Source organism: Gossypium hirsutum, chromosome A13, assembly GCF_007990345.1.
Source record: "Gossypium hirsutum isolate 1008001.06 chromosome A13, Gossypium_hirsutum_v2.1, whole genome shotgun sequence".
Taxonomy (NCBI): Eukaryota; Viridiplantae; Streptophyta; class Magnoliopsida; order Malvales; family Malvaceae; genus Gossypium; species Gossypium hirsutum.
In genome coordinates, this window is record NC_053436.1 from 12,676,711 (window position 1) to 12,699,249 (window position 22,539).

At 32.7% G+C, this 22,539-nt stretch overlaps 2 protein-coding genes across 2 annotated transcripts; both read right to left on the reverse strand.

The window, feature by feature from the left end:
• Positions 1 to 9,853: 9,853 nt before the first annotated feature.
• Positions 9,854 to 12,017, reverse strand: LOC107894092 (cytochrome P450 CYP749A22). The gene is made up of 4 exons (XM_041084914.1): positions 11,671 to 12,017; positions 11,375 to 11,601; positions 10,446 to 11,308; positions 9,854 to 10,347 (listed from the first exon to the last, which is right to left on the reverse strand). Exons 1-3 carry the CDS (start codon positions 11,942 to 11,944, stop codon positions 11,051 to 11,053), a joined length of 759 nt encoding a protein of 252 aa, XP_040940848.1. The 5' UTR covers positions 11,945 to 12,017; the 3' UTR covers positions 9,854 to 10,347; positions 10,446 to 11,050.
• LOC121212273 (cytochrome P450 CYP749A22-like) lies at positions 9,916 to 10,724 on the reverse strand. Its single transcript, XM_041084719.1, has 2 exons — positions 10,506 to 10,724; positions 9,916 to 10,347 (listed from the first exon to the last, which is right to left on the reverse strand). The coding sequence occupies exons 1-2, from the start codon at positions 10,722 to 10,724 to the stop codon at positions 9,916 to 9,918; spliced, it is 651 nt and encodes a 216-aa protein (XP_040940653.1).
• Positions 12,018 to 22,539: the final 10,522 nt, after the last annotated feature.

The window sequence follows — 22,539 nt, forward strand, 5'->3', positions numbered from 1 at the left end:
GGCGTAATCATGGAAGGGAAGAAGCTACTTGGGAATCAGAAGAGACTATGCGTCAACAATACCCTCAACTAGTTGGATCAGGTAAATTTCGAGGACGAAATTTCTTTAAGGGGGTAGAGTTGTAACGCCCCAATTTTTCGGGAATTCTATGAATGTTGGCATAGGTTTAATTATGTTAGTGGGCCTCTAGAAGGCCCAAGCTTAAGATAGAACCTGGCAATTTTAGTTAATTTTTTTGTTCCATAAGAAAAATGGGGTGAAATTATGAAATAGGACCTATGTGAAAATGTTTGAAAATGCTATAGGCTAAATTGAAGTGGCCAAATAAATAGGACTGCAAAATAGGAGGATTTGCATGACAAACCTCCCATTTTACATGAAGTGGCCAGCCATCATGTTGTTGTAGACAAAATGTGCACTTGATATCCATAATTTATGGTACAAATTGATACAAATTGATAATGGGTTAGGTAAATGTTCCATGATAATGGGTTAGGTAAATGTTTCATGATAATGGGTTAGGTAAATGTTTCATGATAAGAATTTCATGGCTTTTGTATTAAAGAATTAAATGGATGAAATATGAAGTTTTATTAAAAGAAAAAGGGGTGAAAAGAACAAAGTCTTGTCCATCTTTGTTCATCATAGCTGAAAGTTAGAGAAGAGAAAGGAGAGGAGAAAGCTCTTGAGTATTCGGTCATTAGGAGGAGGAAAATTGAAGGTAAGTTCTTGGTACCTTGCTTCTTATTTTGAGGTTCATGAGTTCATCTTGATTCTACCTTAACTTTTGAAGCATATTTTGGTTTTTAGTTGTGTTGTAAGCATTTGGTCATGAATTAAAATGAAGGAAAAGGTTGTTGTTTCATGTTCTTTTGATGAAAAATGGAAGATATGTGAAGTTGAGCCAAACAAATGAGCATGCATGTGCCTTAGATGCTAAAGGGAAAAATCGGCTAACGTGTTGTGCTTTAAAATGATGAAATGGAGATTATGCTTAAGTAAAAATCATAGATATGTGATGATTGATTGGTGATATACATGTTTAAATAACATGCATGCAAGATAGGTGTATGAAAGAGTGATTTGGTAATAAATCTGCTTGGGACAGCAGCAGTAACGTGACTTTGGAAAATCACCATAAATTGTGGGAGAAGAATTAGAAGCTGAATAAATTATGTAATTAAAGCTTAATGAGTTTAGTTTCAAATGAAATAAACGAGAATATATTTTGAATTCTGTAAAATGAGAAATTTGATTTGAAATGAAGAGTGGTCAGATTAGTCAAACAGTGAAACATGGGAAACTTTAAGAAAAATCTGGTATTGATTGGCCATACCAAAAATTCTGAAAATTTTATGGATAGAAGATATATGAGTCTATTTTCATGGAAAATTAACGGCACTTGATTTGGAGTTTCGTAGCTCCAGTTATAAATAATTTAGTGACCGTTGCTCAGGAAGACAGCTTGCAGTGAAATTATGATTATGTGGTAAACATTGACAAAAATTTGTTAATGAATTGCTTATTGATTTCTTATAAGCTTACTATGATCTGTAGGTGTGGTTGGACGAATATTGTAAGGGGTTAATACGTAGTTTGTATTTGAATAGTTAGATTAACGTGTTAGTAATCTAATTGTAGGCGGTTCGTGTGTGGATCTCGTCAGCATATCGTCGCAAACAGGTGTGTAACTAACACCCTCTTTCTTAGTCTAGATCGGCAAAAGCCGAAAAGTCGAAATGCCGAAAATCGGTATTTTGTAGATTTGCGAGTGTGCGAATGCTCGTGAGGTAAATCGATTAATGTTTTTGGTAAGCTTCAATGTTTAGACTGCAAAGTGCATGATTTTTGTGCCCTCGATATTTTTGGGCTTAATGGGCCAAAATTGGAATGATGGGCCAACAGGCCCAATTCGGTAAGAACCCTCGGTACGTGATTCTGTTAGTACGTGAAAAGTAAGAATATGCATGAAAAACCCTAAAATAGATAAATTACTGAAATACCTTTAAAAGTGGAAAATTTATAGTTTTACCCCTAGAAGATAAATTACTGAAATACCCCTAGGGTTAAATTGACCTAAATGCATGTTTGACTGTTGTTATTTACTGCATGCCATGTTGTTATTATCTGATGCATGGGATTGGGATATTGACGGAGGAAGTACTGAAAGTGGCTTGTCCACGTACTGGAGGCTTTGCCTCAATTTACTATTAACTGAGCAGCAAGGCTGCAACTGTGGAGTGTTGGGCTGGGTGGGTTGAGCTATTCCCCACATGGAGTGTATGGCTGGTACGGGTGGAGTGTAGTGGTTGGTGGATTGAGTAGTCTCCCAAATGGGCTTGCATATATTATTGATGTTGCATGTATTTTGAAATGGGCCTATGGGCCATACTGTTATCTGAATAAGGGGCTAAGGCCCAGTTTATTGTAATCTGAAAAGGGCTCTGGCCCAGTACCACTGTTACCTGAATGGGCTTAGGCCCAATAGGCTTGAGCTGACTTGGGCTTTGAATGGGTTTTCCTTACACACTGAGTTTCCCCAAACTCACCCCTTTTATTTTCATCCAAGCAGGAAATCCCCAACCATAGTGGGCTTGGAGTTGTGAGGGAATTCGGAGTGGCCACCCGTTCTGAAAGTTTGATTTTCTTCTGGTGAACTGGACATCCTTTTATTTACGTTTGAAGTTTTGGGTTTTTAAATGTAATAAGGCCGCTTAATTATTTTTAATGGTTTTAATATGTATTACTAAGATAGGTATTACTTATTTTAACTGTTGAAATTGGATAGCTTTAGGGCGCGTTTTCAAAAACAACACTTGATTTCAAAATAACACGACAACAAGCAAAGCTTCCGCAATGAAAGTATTTTCCAAAATTAATCACTTTTCCTAAAAATGACTTAATCAAATCGGTTTCCTAGAAATATCCATGATGTTAAGGTGTGGCAATGGCGGTATGCATGTCTAGGATTCGATCCGAAGGGAGCTTGGTGCACACCTTCCATTCACTTTAACCTATAATGAAATTATCTTTTAAAACACTAAGTAAGTTTTTCTGGACCAACAATATAAAATGTTTTGAACGCTTCGATGTGACATGTCGGATCCGGTCATAACGTCTGAGCCGGGTTTGGGGTGCACAAATTTGGTATATATAATTGAATTATTTTACGATTGAGAATACTTATTATTTTACTAATATTTTTTTTTTATTTTGATTTAAGTGATTATAATGTCAAATCTTGCCAAACTTGAATTTGCGGCTCTAGGCATCTCAAGCAATAATTATTTGTCATAGGTGTTAGATGCTGAAATTCACCTAGATGCTAAAGGTCTAGGAAATATTATATTAGCAGATAAAGAAACATCTAATCAAGACAAGGCAAAAGCAATGATTTTCATCCGTCATCATCTGCATGAAGGATTAAAAGTGGACTATCTCACTGTGAAAAACACTCTTGAGTTGTGGAAAAATTTGAAAGAACGATTTGACCATCAGAAAACTGTGATATTCCCTAGAGCTCGTTATGATTGGATGCACTTACGGTTGCAAGATTTTAAGACTGTAAGTGAATACAATTCAGAACTTTTCAAAATTAGTTCTCAACTAAAATTATGTGGAGAAAACATAACTGATGAGGACTTGTTAGGGAAAACATTTTCAACCTTTCACGCTATTAATGTGCTCTTGCAGCAGCAATACCGTGAAAAAGGTTCTAAAAGGTATTCTGAATTGATTTCATGCCTTTTGGTGGCTGAACAAAATAATGAGCTATTGATGAAAAATCATGGAATTTGTCCCACTGGTTCTGCACCATTCCCTGAAGTGAATGTAGCAGTATACAATAATTATGAAAATAGAAAATATAGAAGTCGCGGCCATGGTCGTGGACGTAGTGGGAGACGTGGTCGAGGACGTATTAGTAATCGTTATCATGGTGGTATAACAATGATACTTCTAACCACCAGAAAAAGAATAACAATGAAAGACAATAAAGAATTGGTAAAAATAATCCTTCAAAGATTGTTGAGAATAAATGCTACCGATGTGGTATTAAGGGGTATTGGTCACGTACCTGTCATACGTCTGAGCATTTAGTGAAACTTTATCAAGCATCCATTAAAAGGAAGAGAAAGCATATGGAGACAAATTTTATATCCCAAAATGATGAAATGGAGGCAAAAGATGAAGATATTCACTATAATACTAAAACTGACCATGCCTACGAGGGCGATAAATTTAATGACTTTAATAATACAACTCACCTAGATGTGGTAGATTTCTTTGAGAATCATTAGAAAAATTGATGTTATTTTGACATTTTTATGTTATTTTAAGTATATTTGCATAAATTATAAATTATATATTTAATAAATATTTGCAATGTTTCTCATATTATATTTTGTTTGTTTTTATGAAGAAAATGAATATTCAACAAAATTTCGATGGACCTAAAATCAATGAAAACATATGTCTTGCAGATAGTGCTACAACATATACTCAAAGATAAAAAATATTTTTCTCATTTGACAATGAGTAATGCCCATGTTAATACAATATCGGGTAGTTCAAAACTTATGGAAGGCTCTGGAAGAGCTATTATATTATTACCTAAAGGTACAAAATTTATCATTGATGATGCTTTATATTCCACTAAAAGAAATTTATTGAGTTTTAAAGATATCCGTCTTAATGGATATCATATTGAGACTATGAATGAGAAAAATGTTAAATATCTATATATTACAAATGTTGAATGTGGAAAGAAATATGTTTTGGAAAGGCTACCTACTTTTTCATCAGGTTTATATTATATAAATATTAGTGCAATTGAGTCACATGTTACTACAAACCAGAAGTTTGTAGAGCCACATACTTTTACTATTTGGCATGACTGATTAGGCTATCCCGGATCTATTATGCGAAGAATCATCGAGAATCCAATTGGACACCCATTAAGGAACCAAAAGATTCTTGAATTCAAGGATTTATCTTGTGTCGCTTGTTCTCAAGGAAAATTGATTATTAGACCATCACTAGCTAAAGTTGGGATTGAATCTCCAGCATTTCTGGAACGTATTCAAAGTGATATATGTGGGCCCATTCATCCACCATGTGGACCATTCAGATATTTTATGGTATTAATAGATGCATCTAGTAGGTAGTCACATGTGTGCTTATTATCGACTCGCAACCTGGCGTTTGCAAGACTACTTGCTCAAATAATTCGATTAAGAGCACAATTTTTAGATTATGCAATCAAAACTATTCGTCTTGATAATGCTGGTGAGTTTACATCCCAAGCTTTTAATGATTATTGTATGTCAATTGGGATAAAAGTTGAACATCCTGTAGCTCATGTTCATACACAAAACGGTTTAGCTGAATCATTTATCAAACGCCTCCAACTAATAGCTCGGTCATTACTCATGAAAACAAAACTCCCTGTTACAACTTGGGGATATGCTATTTTGTATGCAGCAGCACTTGTGCGCTTAAAGCCAACAAGTTATAATAAGTACTCCCTATTACAATTGGCTTTTGGTCAGGAGCCAAATATTTCCCATCTTAGAATTTTTGGATATGCAGTATATGTTCCAATTGTCCACCACAACGCACAAAGATGGGTCCTCAGAGGGAGGTTGGGAATATATGTTGGTTATGAATCTCCTTCTATAATTAAATTTGTTGAACCATTAACTAGAGATTTATTTACTGCACGATTTATTTATTGCCATTTTGATGAAACAACATTCCCAACATTAGGAGGAGAGAAAATACAACTAGTTAAAGAAATTACATGGAATGGATCATCATTATCTCAATTAGATCCCCGTACAAGTCAATGTGAACAAGAAGTTCAAAGGATTATACATTTGCAAAACATTGCCAATCAACTACCAGATTCATTTACTGACCTAAAGAGAATTACAAAATCTTACATACCAGCTGAAAATGCTCCAATACGAATTGATATCTCAATAAGGCAAATTGTTAGTACAAAAAAAAGTAATCCACGCCTGAAGCGTGGAAGGCCAATCGATTCCAAGGATAAAAATCCTTGTAAAAGAAAAAGAGCAATTATTCAAGATGGTAATATTGTGGAGGCAAGTACCCCAGAAGAGACCAAAGATATACCTAATCAAAAAACCCCAGAAGAGGTTCAGGTACCTGAAAATCGTGATAACGAAGAAATCTCAATAAGTTATGTTACTTCAGGAAAAAGATAGAGCCGAAAAAATATAGTTGTCGACAATAATTTTACTTATAATGTTGTTATTGAAATATCAAAAAAATTTGAGGATCTTGAGCCTAAATCTATTTAGGAATGTAGAAATAGAAAAGATTGGTCAAAATGGAAAGAAGCAATTCAAGCAGAATTAAATTCACCTTCTAAACGTGAGGTTTTTGGATCTATAGTTCTAACACCTAAATATGTAAAGCCGGTAGGATATAAATGGATATTTGTGCAAAAACGAAATGAGAAAAATGAATTCGTAACATATAAATCACGACTTGTAGCACAAGGATTTTCGCAAAGGCCCAGCATTGATTATGAAGAGACATATTCTCCTGTGGTAGATGCAATCACGTTTAGATACCTTATTAGTCTAGCAGTACGTGAAAAACTTGACATGTGTCTAATGGATGTTGTTACAACCTATTGTATGGTACACTTGATAGTGAAATTTATATGAAAATCCCTGAAGGATATAGAGTTTCCCAAGAAAATTACTCAATCAGATTAACAAAAGGTTTATATGGATTAAAACAATTTGGACGTATGTGGTACAATCGGTTTAGTGAATATTTGTTAAAAGAAGGTTATAAAAATGATCCAATCTGCCCATGTGTTTTTATAAAAAAGGTCTGAATCAAACTTTGTGATAATTGCTATTTATGTTGATGATCTAAATATTATTGGAACTCTTGAAGAGCTTCAAAAAGCAGTAAATTATTTAAAGAAGAATTTGAGATGAAAGATCTAGGAAAAACAAAATTTTGTCTTAGCCTGCAGATCAAGCATTTAAAAGATGGAATTCATGTCCATCAGTCAACTTATACGAAAAATATCTTAAATAAATTTTATATAGATAAAGCACATCCATTGAGTTCCCCGATGGTTGTACGATCGTTAGATGTGAATAAAGATCAATTTCGTCCTTGTGAGAATGATGAAGAGTTTCTTGGTCCTGAAGTACCATATCTAAGTGCCATAGGAGCATTGATGTATCTTACAAATAACACAAGACCTGATATAGCTTTTGCTGTAAACTTGTTAGCAAGATTTAGTTCTTCTCCAACATGTAAACATTGGAATGGAATTAAACATATATTTAGATATCTTAGAGGGACCATTGATATGGGGTTATTTTATTCAAATGTTTCAAAATCCCTATTAGTTGTTATGCTGATGCTGGATATTTATCGGATCCACATAAAGGTTGACCACAAACAGGATATTTATTTACATGTAGAGGTACTATTATATCATGGCGTTCGACAAAGCAAACATTAGCTGTTGCCTCTTCAAATCATGCTAAAATAATTGCAATGCATGAGGCAAGCCGAGAGTATGTTTGGCTAAGGTTATTAACCCAACATATGCAGAAGATATGTAATTTGCCTTTACAAGAAAATATGACAACTATCTTATATGAAGATAATGCAGTATGTATAGCTTAATTAAATGGTGGATATATCAAAGGTGACAGAATGAAATATATTTCACCAAAATTATTATTCACTCATGATCTTGAGAAAAAAAGGTGACATAGAAGTTCAACAAATTCGTTCTAGTGATAATTTAGCAGATCTTTTTACCAAGGCATTGCCAACTTCAACATTTGAAAGACTACGAAACAAGATTGGAATGCGTCAACTCAAAGATATAATGTGATGTCGTCATTAGGGGGAGTCTAAAACACGTTGTACTCTTTTCTTTTAACCAAGGTTTTGTCCCACTGGGTTTTCCTGGTAAAGGTTTTTAACGAGGCAACTCGTAATAGGAGACTGTGTACTCTTTTTCCTTCATTAGGTTTTTATCCCACAGGGCTTTTCCTAATAAAGGTTTTAATGAGGCACTGTTTTCTCTAGTGGACATCCAAGGGGGAGTGTTATAAATAAATGTGAAAGTCTATTTTCTAACTCCCCCATTTATAAGGTAAAACCTCTCATTCATTATACAATGTTTAATATGAGTTAATGAAGCACTTAAGAAAGCTTCATTCATTGCATTGAATGCTAATTATAAATTATAAATAGAATCCTTACCTGAGTGAAATAAAAAAAGACGAGAAAAATTCTCTTGTATTTTCATCCACTTTTATTTATTGTTTTATTAATTTTTCTATAATAGTTTATTATTTTCAGGGTTAATATTTTTTAATATTGTCAATTACTCCAAATAATTAAATAGATTATCGTTCCATAATCATTTTCCAGTTCTAATCATATTTATTTTAAAAAATTAATATAAAATGTTCTAAAGCATATCTTTATATTAACTTTTACTAAAAGAAAAATAACTAAAGTTACATCACAGTAGAAATATCCCACGCAATAGGGGTGTTCAAACTTCGGTTAAAATCGAATTAACCTGTTGAACTGATCTTGGTTAACCGATCTAGTTCAGTCGAAGGTCGGTTAAATATTTTTTAGAATTTTGATTAATAGTTAATTCGGTTCGAAATCAAGTAATTAACCGAACTAAATAAATAATGTTATATATTATATAGATTAGGCTATTACTAGTTCGATTAATTCGGTTAATCCGGTCAAATAAACCTTATAATTTTTTTTTGATATGTTATATACTTGTTTTAACAAAAAATAAATCAATTTCGGTTAATTCAATTAACCGATCTAATTAACCAAAATATTTTGATTTGATTTTTTTAAAAATTTTTTGATTTGATTAGCAGTTAAAAAAATAAAAAAATTGATTAATACTAATTTAATTCAATTAAGTTTCGGTTAAACATTTCTAACACCCCTACCACACAATTCAAGCATAATTATAGTGACCCATTGGAAAATGTGGTTTTTATTTGATTAATTTATTCATCTTCAAGTGGAGACATTAACAGAACTGATGAGGTTAGATTTTTATTAAACTTTTGGATAGTATTAATCTAATATGTTTTTTTTGCCCAATTCCGCTAAGTTTAAAATATGAAATTTTATATTTTATTTAAAATTTTCATATTTATAAATAAATAATTTAAATTTATTTTAATGCATTCATTTTTTTAATTAAGTTATTTTAAATTTATATATTTATTAAAATTTTAAATATAAACAATTAATTTTTAATGTTTAGATTTATTTTTTATGTGATACAAATTACATTATAAATAAAAATAATATAGTATATTATAAAATTAAAAATAGATCAAGACAAGCTCAAACTTTAAGTGCTAGAACTCAAATTTGGCCTATATTTTAAGTAGGCTTTCTTACTCAAGCCCATTTTCAGGTATAATGTTATATATTAATATAGATTTAAGTTTTATGTTATATAAATGATATGATAAGTAAAAATATATTATAAAATTAATAATATGTCAAGCCAAATTAGAGCATTAACTGTTGGAATTGGAGTCCAAGCTCAATCCCAATCCATTGTTTAAATGAACTTCTTTACTTAAGTTTATTTTTAGACATAATCTTTTTGTCTAAATCCTTTTAAATATCAAACTCCAAATTTAAATTTATGACATTTGTATAGGTGTTAATTGCTTAATGCTATTCTCCGTATTACAAATGTAATTTAGAATTAAAAAATCTTGTTGCCAAAACATGAAATCCCCAAACCATACATCGTATGGTTGCAAAATATAGTAAATAGATGAACATTACAAGGAATTGTTACGCATCCCACATTTTATTATGTAATACAATATTTTACCAAATTTAATGTAGTGAATGAAACAACAAATGAAGCCCATGTTGTGGCTTGAGTGAAAGATTTGGTAAAGGTGCGTGAACATAGGTAGGGGAAAGGGTGAAAGTGTAGCGTTGCAGAATCATGGAAAGGGCGATTTTGGTTTCAGTGATTGCAAAGCTCATTCCAACGCAAAATCGAGGTTCCAATCTAAAGGGCATAAATGCAGCTGCATTGTTGTTAGTAGCTTTGGCAATCCCTTCAGCAAACCTTTCTGGTTTGAAAAGATGAACATCATCTCCCCATACGGCAGGGTCATGGTGGAGTGCTATGAATCGGATGTTGAGGTCTAAATAATTAGGTAGGGCAAGTTCTCCTAATTGGACATCTCTTACTGCCTTTCTTACCACGCCATTTAGAGGAGGATAGAGCCGTAAAGTTTCTTTAATAATCATGGTAACCTGTTCAAGAAAAAAAAAATCAAACCATAACAATTTGCAGTTTAATATAAATGATCAATGTTAGTTTTCAAGCTTTAGAATTTGTATAGTTTGCTTACGGTCTTTAATTTGGCGATCCCTTCAGAATTTGGGTTTTGATTACCAAAAACCTAAATCACCTCTGCTCTTGCTTTGTCTTGCCAATCTGTATGTATTGCTAAAAGTAGGGTTATCCATGCAAGCAAGAAATTGGTTGTTTCTTGCCCAGCAAAATAGAAAGTTTTACACTCATCTATTATATCTTGTATCAAAAACCTGTTTTTCTCATCCGAATCATGATAGACATTTACAAGTAATCCTAGAAAATCATGGCCGCAGCTGTCGACTTCTCCGGTCATTACTTTCTCTTCCCTTTGTTTAATAATCTTCATCACAGAATCATGTATCGTTTTCTCAAGTTTATCTGATTCAATTTCATCAGCAGATTTCCAAAACTTGCTGAAAAGGCAAAGCAGATTAAATTCAATCCATTGACTCCATTGTGGTGGAAAAACACCAATATTTTAAAACCAAGATCAATGATTGTACCAACAAGCTACCAGTTTTTGATAAGGTTTTTACTAATAATATTAAATGCAGAATCATTTGAACTTTTATGGGTATAGCCCAAAATACTTCCTACACTTAAAAAGATAAACTTTTTTTTTTGGAAAAACATTTTATATTAGTGGAGGATTAGATGAAGGTAGCCGATGATAGGAAATTTTGCTTTATAAAAATTTCTGCCTATAATTAGGGTCAACTTCATCAACATGTCAAAAATCTTCTCTCCTTCCAAGTAACTGCTACCAAAGGCTGTTCTGGATATCATTTCTGAAGTCAAGAATCTGAACTCTTGGAACACTTCCATCTCTTTGCCTTCCTTATCTTTCCATTTCTCAAGCATCGTTCCAACGCTAGCAATCATTGCTGGAATCATATTCTGCAAAAACCATCATCCATTATCAATGTTCCACAACAATAATTAGATTAGAAACTAGTGATTTACTTTTAAGCTCTCCCCATGGAAGGCATGATTGGCCAATTTCCTATGCCTTGCGCCCCATTTCTCACTTTTGATTGTAGAAATGCTGTCACCTAGTAGCTTCTTAAAGAAATATGAAGGCTTTGGCTTTGAAAAAGCTTTTTCACTGGTTTTCAGCACCTCTTTCACCAGTTCTGGGTCTGTTATTACCAGTTGAGCTCGAACTCCATTCCAACTAAGATAATTCTTCCCTAAAAAATGATTTAATTAAAATCTATTCATGGAAATCCGAAAATACTACCAAAACAAGTTATTCCCACCGTATTTCTTGATGCAGGAGTAATCATGAGGCATTACTCTGGGAAATATATCGTGTGTCAAGGCCATAGGTTTGCTAGATGCTTCCTTCCGCATTTGAAGAGCTTCTTTGTTGTTTCCATGGATAAATTCATAAGGAGGTCCTCTGATCCCCTGTGAATTCATGATGAACTGTACACGATGAGGTACCCACAAATACTCGTGCAAGACATAGTGCAAAGCTACGAAAAGGCAGATGCACAAAAAAGCTGTGAAAAGGATTAGAAGATTTCCCATGGCCTCTATTTTCTTATCTTCACTGATGAATCCACCAAATTTTGCAGCAGCTTATATTCGTCAAAACTCGTTTACTATTTATTATTTGACTATTATATAATTAAATATATAATTGTTTATGTTTTTATTTTATTTATAATAATATAATTAGTAAAATGTACGTGTGATTCTTTTATATGTAAAAATAAGAAAGTAGTTATTTATGGTTTGTTTGTTTGTTATTCATAAATATATCTTTAATAATTTGTGAATATGTTTAATTAAATATTATTGAATAAGTTTATTTAATTTAAATGAATGAAAATGAATATACATAATTTTTAAGCAAAGATTTGGAGGTTGGGTTTAGTTTTGAATAAGTTTAATAAATATGAATATGATTATACATACTATGAATATGAATAAGTTCAATTTTGGAGGCTGAGTTATGGGTATTTTTGAGGGCTTTATCTCTTTCATTGAAGCAGGGATTTGATAGAGTATTGATTAGTACAAATAGCATGAAAGCAGTTAAGATTATTCAAGACAACAATTCAAGAAACTTGAATTCAGCTTTGGCTAGGCGTATACATCAGTTGTTGGAAAGGTTGTTGGAAAGGACAGTACAATGATGTATTCAATATATGCCCAGAAAAAATAATAAAGTTGATAATTTTCTTGCAAAAATAAATTGTAGTAATGAAGACGCTTTACTTATGTTTGAACAACCTCCTCTAGGTGTTTTAGTTTAATTCCTTGTGGACACTTTGTTTTGTCTTATATTCACCAAAAAAGAAGAAGCATACACAAACAAAATTTTGAAACTCTAAACGAACATGAACACTTTTAAAAATAAATAAACGAAAATGATCAAAAATTCATTTGTTCAAGCTCTCGATTCATTTACAAACCTATACTAGGAAATAACAAAAATCTTAGAAATATTTAATTAGAAGGTCAACTTTTGTTATTAGTCCATATAATATGTGTAAGTTGTTAATTTAGTACTTATACTTTAGGTAATTTTTAGTCTTCACACTTTTAAATTTTAAAATTTCAATCTTGACCAAAATAATAGCTATTATATTTGTCGAAAACTCTACTATTTTTTGTTATAATATTATGTTATTAACATATTATCACGTGTAATACCATGAAAGTTTGCTATTTCCACATAATATTTATAAAGAGTCAAATTATTTTAGTTAATGAATTTTAATGATTGTCATTTAAATCAGGATTGAAAATTTAAAATTTGATAAAGTATAAAAAAACTAAAAAAAATGATGAAATTAGAGACAAAAATTAATAATAGAATTAAACTTAACCGATTTAATTGCTATAGTTTAAGTTAGGATTAAAATTTTAAATTTAAAAATATATATAAGAGTTCAAATTATGGGACTATTTCTGTTATATATAGAAGATGGAGAAATAGTAAAATTTGACATAATTAAAAAATAACTAAACTTTGTATTAAAACTGGAAATCTTTTTGGGTATTGTAAAATGTTTTGAAGGATTGTAAATGATTTTTGGCCTAAATAAGTACTATAGGCCAATTTTATTTTTTTTAATTATTTTTTTAGGTCAATTTTAATTTTAATTAGGAAAATAGGTCGCTTTTGGAAAGAGTTTGTGAAATCGCGACCAATTGAGTGTACTTTCCCTTTAAGTTGTAAATTTTGACTTTTTATTATTATTATAATTAGTTTCTTTAGGTGGATGGTTAAATATTGGTTGTTTTGTCCTTAAGTTCTAAGTTCGATTCCTCTTCTACTCACATTTATATTTTTTATTTCATGTTATTTTAAACTTTTTTTAATGAATGTTTTTAACATATTAGCTTCCTTAGTTAAATGGTTAAATAATAATGCTTTCATTCTTAAGACCTATTTTTAATTAATAACTCTTATATTCATAAAATCAAATAATAAATATGTAATTATATAATAAAAAAATACATATTAATATATTGTTATGTTAAAAAAAGAAAAAGACCTACTTCTAATTAATATTAGAAATGTATATTACATATATCATTATGTATTTTATTGATCAATTAAAATATTTATAAAACTTCTCTAAAGTCTCTATTTCATTATGTATTTTATTGATCAATTAAAATATTTATAAAACTTCTCTAAAGTCTTTATTTATAGGCATAAGAAGTATAAATGAAGTAGAGACCTATTTCTAATTACTAATAAAATTTAAAGTACATCAAAGCTTATCTTGATTTTGATGGACATCCACTTAATAAGATATTCATAACACCCCATTGGATGTCCATGGTAGATAATGTGTCTCTTTAAAACCTCACTAAGATAAAAACCCTGTTAGAAAAAGTTTCCTAGTGAAGGAAAAATAGTACAAATATCTATAATACACATAATATGCTGCCTCATTAAAAACCTTACTAGGAAAACTCAATGAAATAAAACCTCGGTTAAGGGAAAAAGAGTACAGTGCGTATTTACTCCCCCTAATGAAAGCATCACATAATATCTCATATTCTATATATTCAATCTTGAATATTAGCTTTTCAAATGACCATTTGAACGTATTTGCTAAGCATTTATATCAGCATTCTTTTGAAAGTCATGAGTGAGGGAAAATTTTAGGGGAAATATATTTTGATCTCTTCAAAAGTTTCAACAATAATCATAACAAACCTTAATCATGATCCCTCTATAAAAATACAAATAGGTATTTTTGGGTGCTTATGCTTTGAGATAGTTAAAGCCGTATGAAAAGAATTATCCGACGCACGACCTTGAATTAGCTGCGATCATACTGTCTTTCTTTTTCACAAACAGAACAGGAGCACCCCAAGGTGAGAAACTCGGTCTAGCAAACCCTCTATCGGTCAACTCTTGCAATTGAGACCTTAATTCTTTTAGTTCGATCAGATCCATTCTATATGGAGCTATCGAATTCGAAGTAGTACCAAGTATTAACTCAATGCCAAATTCAACTTCTCGGATCAGAGGTAATCCAGGGAGTTCATCAGGAAACACATCAGAAAATTCACAGACAACAGGCACTGATTCAACTTTCTTTTCTGTCACTTTCGAATCGATCACATATGCAAAGTAAGCTTTACAACCTTTTCTCACAATACTTAGAGGTTTCATCAAAGATATCATAGTAGGTAATCCATTCAAATCACTAGATTCAATTCGAACTATTTCACCATTCTCGCATCTCAAATCAATAGTCTTTCATTTGCAATTCAAAATAACATTGTGCAAAGTTAACTAATCTATACCCAGAATTATATCAAACTCTTCAAAGGGTAATAACATCAGATCAGCTGGAAAACAAATGTCTCGAAACATTAACGGACAGTTCTTTCAAACTTTATCAACCAAAACAGATTTGCCTAGGGGGTTTGAAACTTTAATTACAAATTCAGTAACTCTACAGGAAAAGTCTTACTGTATACTAAATTCATGCATACATACGAATGTGTGGATTTAGGGTCTATCAAAGAAATCACAAAAGTATCATAAAGTGTAAAATTACCCGTAATCACATCTGAAAATGAAGCTTCTTCACGAGCTCGAATAGCATAGGCTCTAGCAGGTGTACGAGCCTCTGATCGAACAACATTGTTTTTTATCCTTCTTTGATTACCAGTCACATTTCCCGTATTTCTAGAAGATCTACCTCGAGATGCATTGCCACTTGGCCTCAGATTTTGTACAATTTCTTGCTCGATAGACTCGGGGTAATCACGGATAAAGTGATCCAAAGATCCATATTTGAAACAAGCTCGATCATTCAATCTATAACTTTCAGGATGTCTTTTACCACATTGCTTGCACTCAGGTTGATTAGATCGGACATTTCCAACACTTGCAATAGAAGTAGCTGGAGCTCGGAAGCTTGAATGCGATCTCGTACGATTTCTACTTGAATATCCCACGTTAGCCTTTGAACGGCTAAAATCATCTTAGAACTTCTTTGATGCAGACTAAAATGATTTACTTACGAATCTCTTTCTTACATCTCTAGCTTTTGAATCAGCTTTTCTTTTCTCTTTCCTGAGTTCTTCAGCTTTACATGCTCGCTCAACAAGCACAATAAATTCTTTTATCTCTAAAATCCTGACTAACAAACGGATATCTTAATTCAAACCATCTTCAAATCTTTTGCACATTATTGCCTCAGTAGATACACATTCTCGAGCATACTGACTCAGTCTTACAAATTCTCGCTCGTATTTTGTAACAGACATACGGCCTTGTTTAAGCTCAAGAAATTCTTTACGTTTCTGGTTGATAAATCTATGACTGATGTATTTCTTCCAAAATTCAGCTTGGAAGAAATCTCAGGTGACTCGCTCACTTGGAACCACAGATGTTAAAGTCTTCCACCAGTGATATGCCGTATCTCTTAGAAGTGAAACATCACATTTTATGCATTCTTCCGAAGTCAATGACAATTCATCAAACACTCGTATCGTATTCTCTAACCAAAATTCAGCCTTCTCAGCATCATCACTAGCGGTAGCTCAAAACTCTTCAGCGCTATATTTTCTAATCTTATCAACCAGATGCTTATTTAACTGAGTAATATTAACTTGTGGCATAATAGGGACTTATTGAGGAACAGATGGAATTGGAGGTTGTTGTACAGCCGGATTAGTTCAAATTTACTGACTGAACCAATCATTCATCATCTGATAGAAGGCTTGTTTAGCCTCATCATGATGGCTACTTGTAGCCGGTCTAGAATCGGATGGCACTGTCCCTTATGGGGGAGCAGGCGCATTATTTTTGACATTGTCAGCTATAGCTCGTTTGAGATCTATTTACTATATATAAAGATACATTTTCATGATCAGGATTCATCACACTATCGCATTTCATAAATATGACATGTATAGCTAGACTCACATACGCTATGGCAGTCCTAAAATCGACTAAACCATAGCTCTAATACCAACCAAATGTAATATCCCTGACCCGTATCCGTCGCCGGACTAGGGTTAAAGGCATTACCAGAAAATCAGAAACATATTACCAAAAATTCACATACATCATCCACAAACATAGTCAAACATCAATATAGTGTCCCTTATATAGGTCATCAAAACCTTAAACATGCTTTGGAAAGGGGTCGGGACTAAATTGAACACATACAAAATTTTTCAAACTTTAACAACATTTCAAAGTTACAGAGGTCACACGCCCGTGTGAACAGGCCATGTGTCTCACACGGCATTAGAAACTCCTGTGTGAACAGGCCGTGTGCCTCACACGGCATTAGACACGCCTGTGTGTCAGGCCGTGTCAAAACAGAGCATACATTCTGACTTGATCACATGGCCATAAGACATGCCCGTGTGCCTTGGCCGTGGTCGAAACTGACTTGAGTCATACGGCTAGCCACACGCCCGTGTGCCTTAGCCGTGCTCAAGACTGACTTAAAATCGTAGGGAACCCTAGGGGACATATGGTCGTGCAACATGACCGTGTGTCACATACAGTTGAGACACATGCTCGTGTCTCTGCCCGTGTAAACAAAAATAGGCCATTTGAAAAGCCAATTTGCCACCCATTTTGGGTCAAACCTATAAGCATCAAAATCACATCATTTTATACCAATATTTCAGCCAATTTGCAACCAAAACATATGTCATACAAGCAATATCATTACCAATCAATTATCATACTTATAACCATCCCAAATCATATCAATTCACTAGCTCAATTTCATACTAAAGCATATGTTTCAAAACTCCAATTCACCTCATTCTTTCACATTCCATAAACTTACCAATACCTCAATTAAACACATACCAAAGCTTATCAAAATTGACCATTTTATTTGGTCATTCAAGAGCATATCACATATGCACCATTTGCATCACATATCATATACCATAATCAAGCCATAAGTTCAACCATAATTAAGCCATATCACATGGCTAAATATATATATCACAATACATAGTCAAAGACTTCTAGCCTATACATGCCATACTTCAATATTTACACTTTTAAAATGTACCAAAATCAAGTTCGATAGTGTTGTGACAATCCTTGACGATCCCCGAACTTCCGGTAGCTTCGATATCTATAAAATAGTTGAAAAACACACAAAGTAAGCTTTCAAAAGCATAGTAAGTCATATACAAATAAACTTATCACAAAATACAATTATAATCTAATTCAATGGCATAAATCATGGCATATCATAATGATAAATTCACATTTATCATTTAACTTAAAGGCTCATAATCAATTGCTTTTATATACATAATTCACTTATACCAAACATATCTCATTTTCACATACTTCATACTTATTCCATAAGTTCACATATATACATATGCTTTGTACTTACCTTATTCTCAAACATAATGTACATTTCAAACGTACCTAAATCGAATACATATTCACATAGTCATTCATTTCTCAAAATGCCCGTTGAACCATTCAAAATCATAAGGATACGCGGATAACTCAAAAAACTCATACAATGCCAACGTCCAAAAGGTGGTCTTACATGTAATCAAATATTGATGCCACTAACCCAGACAGGGTCTTACATGAAATCAAATATGATGCCAACGTCCCAGACGTAATCTTACACGTAAATCATAAGTCGATGCTAATGTTTCAGACGTGGTCTTACATGATAACACATAACGGATCTTATTTCATGACATATGTATCCTAACTATTCCTATGGTTCGTACGGGGCTTTTCGGAAGTTAGAACTTTGTCTATACTTTCTCGGATGTCTCGTATTCAAGGCATAAAACCATTCATCATATTTCAATAACATGTAAACATAAATAAACCATTTCAAATACATTTATTTGTATATAGACTGACCTTGTAAGTATTTGAACGAACAGAGTCGATTACTCTACGACTTTCGACTTCCTCCGATCTAATTCCGTTTTCTTTTGTTCTTGATCTATATAAATTCAAATTTAACCCTTTTATTCACCAAATCATCTAAATCAATCCACAAACACATATTTAGGGCATTTTACAAATTAACCCTCATATTTTCACATTTTGACAATTTAGTCCCTAATCACACAAATCACAAAATACTCAAAATTTTCTTTTACACAAGCTTAGCCAAATTTACAAGGTGTTCATATAAGCCCATATATTTCATTTATTTCACATTTTAGTCCCTCAAAAACTCCTTTTTACAATTTAGTCCATTTTACTTAAATTCATCAAAAATTCAAAGACAAAACTTAGTAATCTAACACATATTTTCCATTTACTATAATTTAACTTCACAAAGCTCACATTATCAACAATGACATAACTCAAAATCACAATCAAATTAAGAAATTAGAGCATGGGCTTGATAGATTACTAAGCAACAATTACAAAAACGTAGGAATTATCAAAAACAGATCAAAAATCACATACCTAATTGATCTTCAAATTGCCGAATGTTTTTATGCTTCAAAACCTTATTTTATTCTTCAATTTCAGTGGCCATTAAGATGAATGAATCAAATTTTGTCTTTTGTTTCTTAAATTGTTAACTAATTTACACATTTACTAAATTAACCTTATTTCATAACATTAAAATTCTACAACATTAGGCTTGTGTCCATCCATTATTCCAATGGTCAAATATCAATATAAGGACCTCATAATTAATAATCCATGTCAATTCGACACTTAATCAAATAGAAGGCCACTTTTACAATTTACGCGATTAAGTCCTTTTATCAAATTAAACACACAAATGATAATTTTTTAGTACGGAACTTTCACACAAGCTAATTCACATATCATAAGCACAGAAAATAATATTAAAATATTTTTTGACTCAGATTTGTGGTCCTAAAACCACTATTCTGATTAGGGTATAAATCGAACTGTTACAGAGATTCTTTGTTCGAATCCCTGCATGAGCGTGGTATTATTTTTGCTCTGTTATAAGACAAAATTTTGGTTGAACTAAAAGTCTGAGGAGTGGATTAGTGGGAGAAAATCAAGGGATGTGATCATATTTTATTTAGACTTTTATTTTTATTATCTTTATTTTTAAAAAAATTTCTCTCTCATCTTCCAAATTTTCAATTTGACATTCTCTTCAATTTTCTTGCTGGGATCTAGCGTTTTTCTCTTCCAATAAAACTTCTTTTCATTTTTTCCTTTCCGACTGTGCTGGTGGTGTTATCGTTAGATTGTGTCTAGTTTTTTGAGTTTCTAATCGGTTGGTAAGTAAATTTTGCACTCTTGTGATTGTTGGTTTCGAATTTTGAGCAATGGAAATTTATAGTAATTGATGAGTGTTAATTCCATTTAGGATTAGATTGTAGAGCAAGGAATTGCACCTCTTCGGTTTAGTGTGCTTTTGGCGATTTGTCATCGGGGGTAAGTCGGTTCTATTTTGATTCGAATAGTGAGATCGTTAAAGCAAGTTACTAAATCGAGGTTGGATGCTCTGTTTATAGTTTTTGAAAGGCTTGGGAGTGGTTTCACATCGAATCGATACCAAGTGTGTGCCCGAAACGTAGAAATTGAGTTTTCGGTAAAAGCTGAAAAAGGCCACTGTCAACACCACACGGGCATGTAGTCACCTGTGTGGTAGGCCGTGTGCAACAACACGGCCGTGTGATCAACAAAGGCCAGGCCATGCGCTAGGCACCATCTTGTGATGGCCGGGGTGTGGCCATGTGAGCCACACGAGCGTGTTGGCAACACGGGTAGTCCATACGGGCGTGTGGAATTTGGGCCAGGCTGTGTGATCCACATGGTCCAAGGCCAATCAGGGCATGTGGGCCACACGAACGTGTGGTCCCATACGGGCAACCGGCGTGTGTGCCAATTTAGCTAAAATGTTTCCTAGGGTTGCATAGGTCGCCTAAGTCAATTGTGAACCTACTATAGGGTCGGTAAGCGCTATTTAGACCCTAAATCGTGTGATCTGAGCATACAATGTATATATTGAGCATGTTAAATTTATGCATATTTACTGATCTATGACTGATAACTGAATATTAGCATGTAAGCATGTATTTCTGTATATCAGCATTGAGCATGTTTAGTTGCATCTGCATTGGGGTGGGATGGTTGATTATTGGAGGAAGTGTACTGAAAAGCTTTCATGCCTATTATCTGGCAACTTAGCTACAATATTATTGATAAGTGCCGCATTTGGTACGACTTGGAGTGTAGGGCTAGGTAGGTATTTTAAACCCTGCATGGTGTGTAGGGATGGTCGGAGATGGTGTGCAGAGGCTGGTGGGTAGGATACTATTTTCTGTTACTATATGCATACTATATTTGAGATGGGCTAAGGCCTTAATTTATATCTGAAATTGTATTTGAATGGGCTAAAGCCTAAACTGCATCTGAATCTGTAATAGGCTTAGGCCCAGACTGCATTTAACTGATAACTGTTGTTTAACTATATGCATGTCTTCTGTGGGGATTACACATTGAGTTTACGTAAACTAACCCCTTTTTGTTTATCTGTACAGGTAACCCCCAGACCTAGACGGTTCGGTGGGCAGAAGACTCAATGGTGACCACATGACTATTGAACTGATTTAATTCCATTTAAGGTTTTTAATTCTTATTATTTTTGGGGTATTTATGATATAATTTGGACTTTTGGACTGTTTGCCCTTATTTTGAATTTTAACTGTTTACATGGACTTTAAACTGCAAAACTCAACAAAAACTCGGTTTAATTAAAAACAACGTTTTCTTAAACGCGAATGATTTTCTTTAAATATCACGGTTTTAAAAGCTTCCGCAACAGAAAATGTTTTTAAACGAATCAAATTAACGAGAGAATGATTTTGAAATTGGCGATAGATAAATGAAAGATAATAAACAAAAATGGTTTAACTTGATAAAATCGGTTTCAAATCTCATTCCATGTGACATCGCCAGATTCAGCCATAACATCTGGTTCGAGTTTGGGGGGTGTTACACTTTCAACAACTATTGACTAAGTCAAATTTACCATATATGTTCAATTATTTCAATTCATATAAATGAACAATTTCTCGATAATTTCAATATACTTCTAGCATTCTAAATCCTTCAAGGATTTTAATATAAACTTTACTATATAGTAATTCATAAAAGATTATAACAACAACCAAGATGCAAGTTAAATCTTTTATGAACTATTAGTTTAATAATATATCTAAAGTTTATTGCATCCACCACAAAAGAATATTATATCTTTCATAATCAATGTCAGGACTTAGCAAAAACTTCAGATTTTATTCTATTTTACAAAACTACTTTATATATACCATCACTAGCTTTATACCTTTAGATATTTGGACTACTGATCCAAAAACTCCACAAATTTAATTGTTCTTGAGTTGCATCTTTCTATTTTGACCAGTTTATTCCATATTTATATTTCTCAATAGATTTATTCAAGATCTTTCTTTTATTTCATTATTTCAACAATAATATTACATGCAAAACCATTGTCGACCACTTTTATTATCAGTTCAACATTTTCTCAAATTGACATAACTTACCGAGATCTCTTTTTTTTTCACTATTTTAATCTTCAGTTTCAGGTACCTGAATCTCTTTTGGAGTTTTACTTATTAGTTATGTCTAGGGTCTCTTTTAGAGCACCCGCCTT

Bases quoted from the DNA above. Each gene is read 5' to 3' on its own strand.
- LOC107894092 (XM_041084914.1), bottom strand. From the start codon at position 11,944: ATGGGAAATCTTCTAATCCTTTTCACAGCTTTTTTGTGCATCTGCCTT. The intron at 11,602-11,670 runs GTGGGAATAACT...ATCATTTTTTAG, and splicing joins CTCCTGCATCAAGAAATACG to GGAAGAATTATCTTAGTTGG. The intron at 11,309-11,374 runs GTAAATCACTAG...TGGTTTTTGCAG, and splicing joins TCCATGGGGAGAGCTTAAAA to AATATGATTCCAGCAATGAT.
- LOC121212273 (XM_041084719.1), bottom strand. From the start codon at position 10,724: ATGACCGGAGAAGTCGACAGCTGCGGCCATGATTTTCTAGGATTACTT. The intron at 10,348-10,505 runs GTGATTTAGGTT...TTTCTTGAACAG, and splicing joins AAGACAAAGCAAGAGCAGAG to GTTACCATGATTATTAAAGA.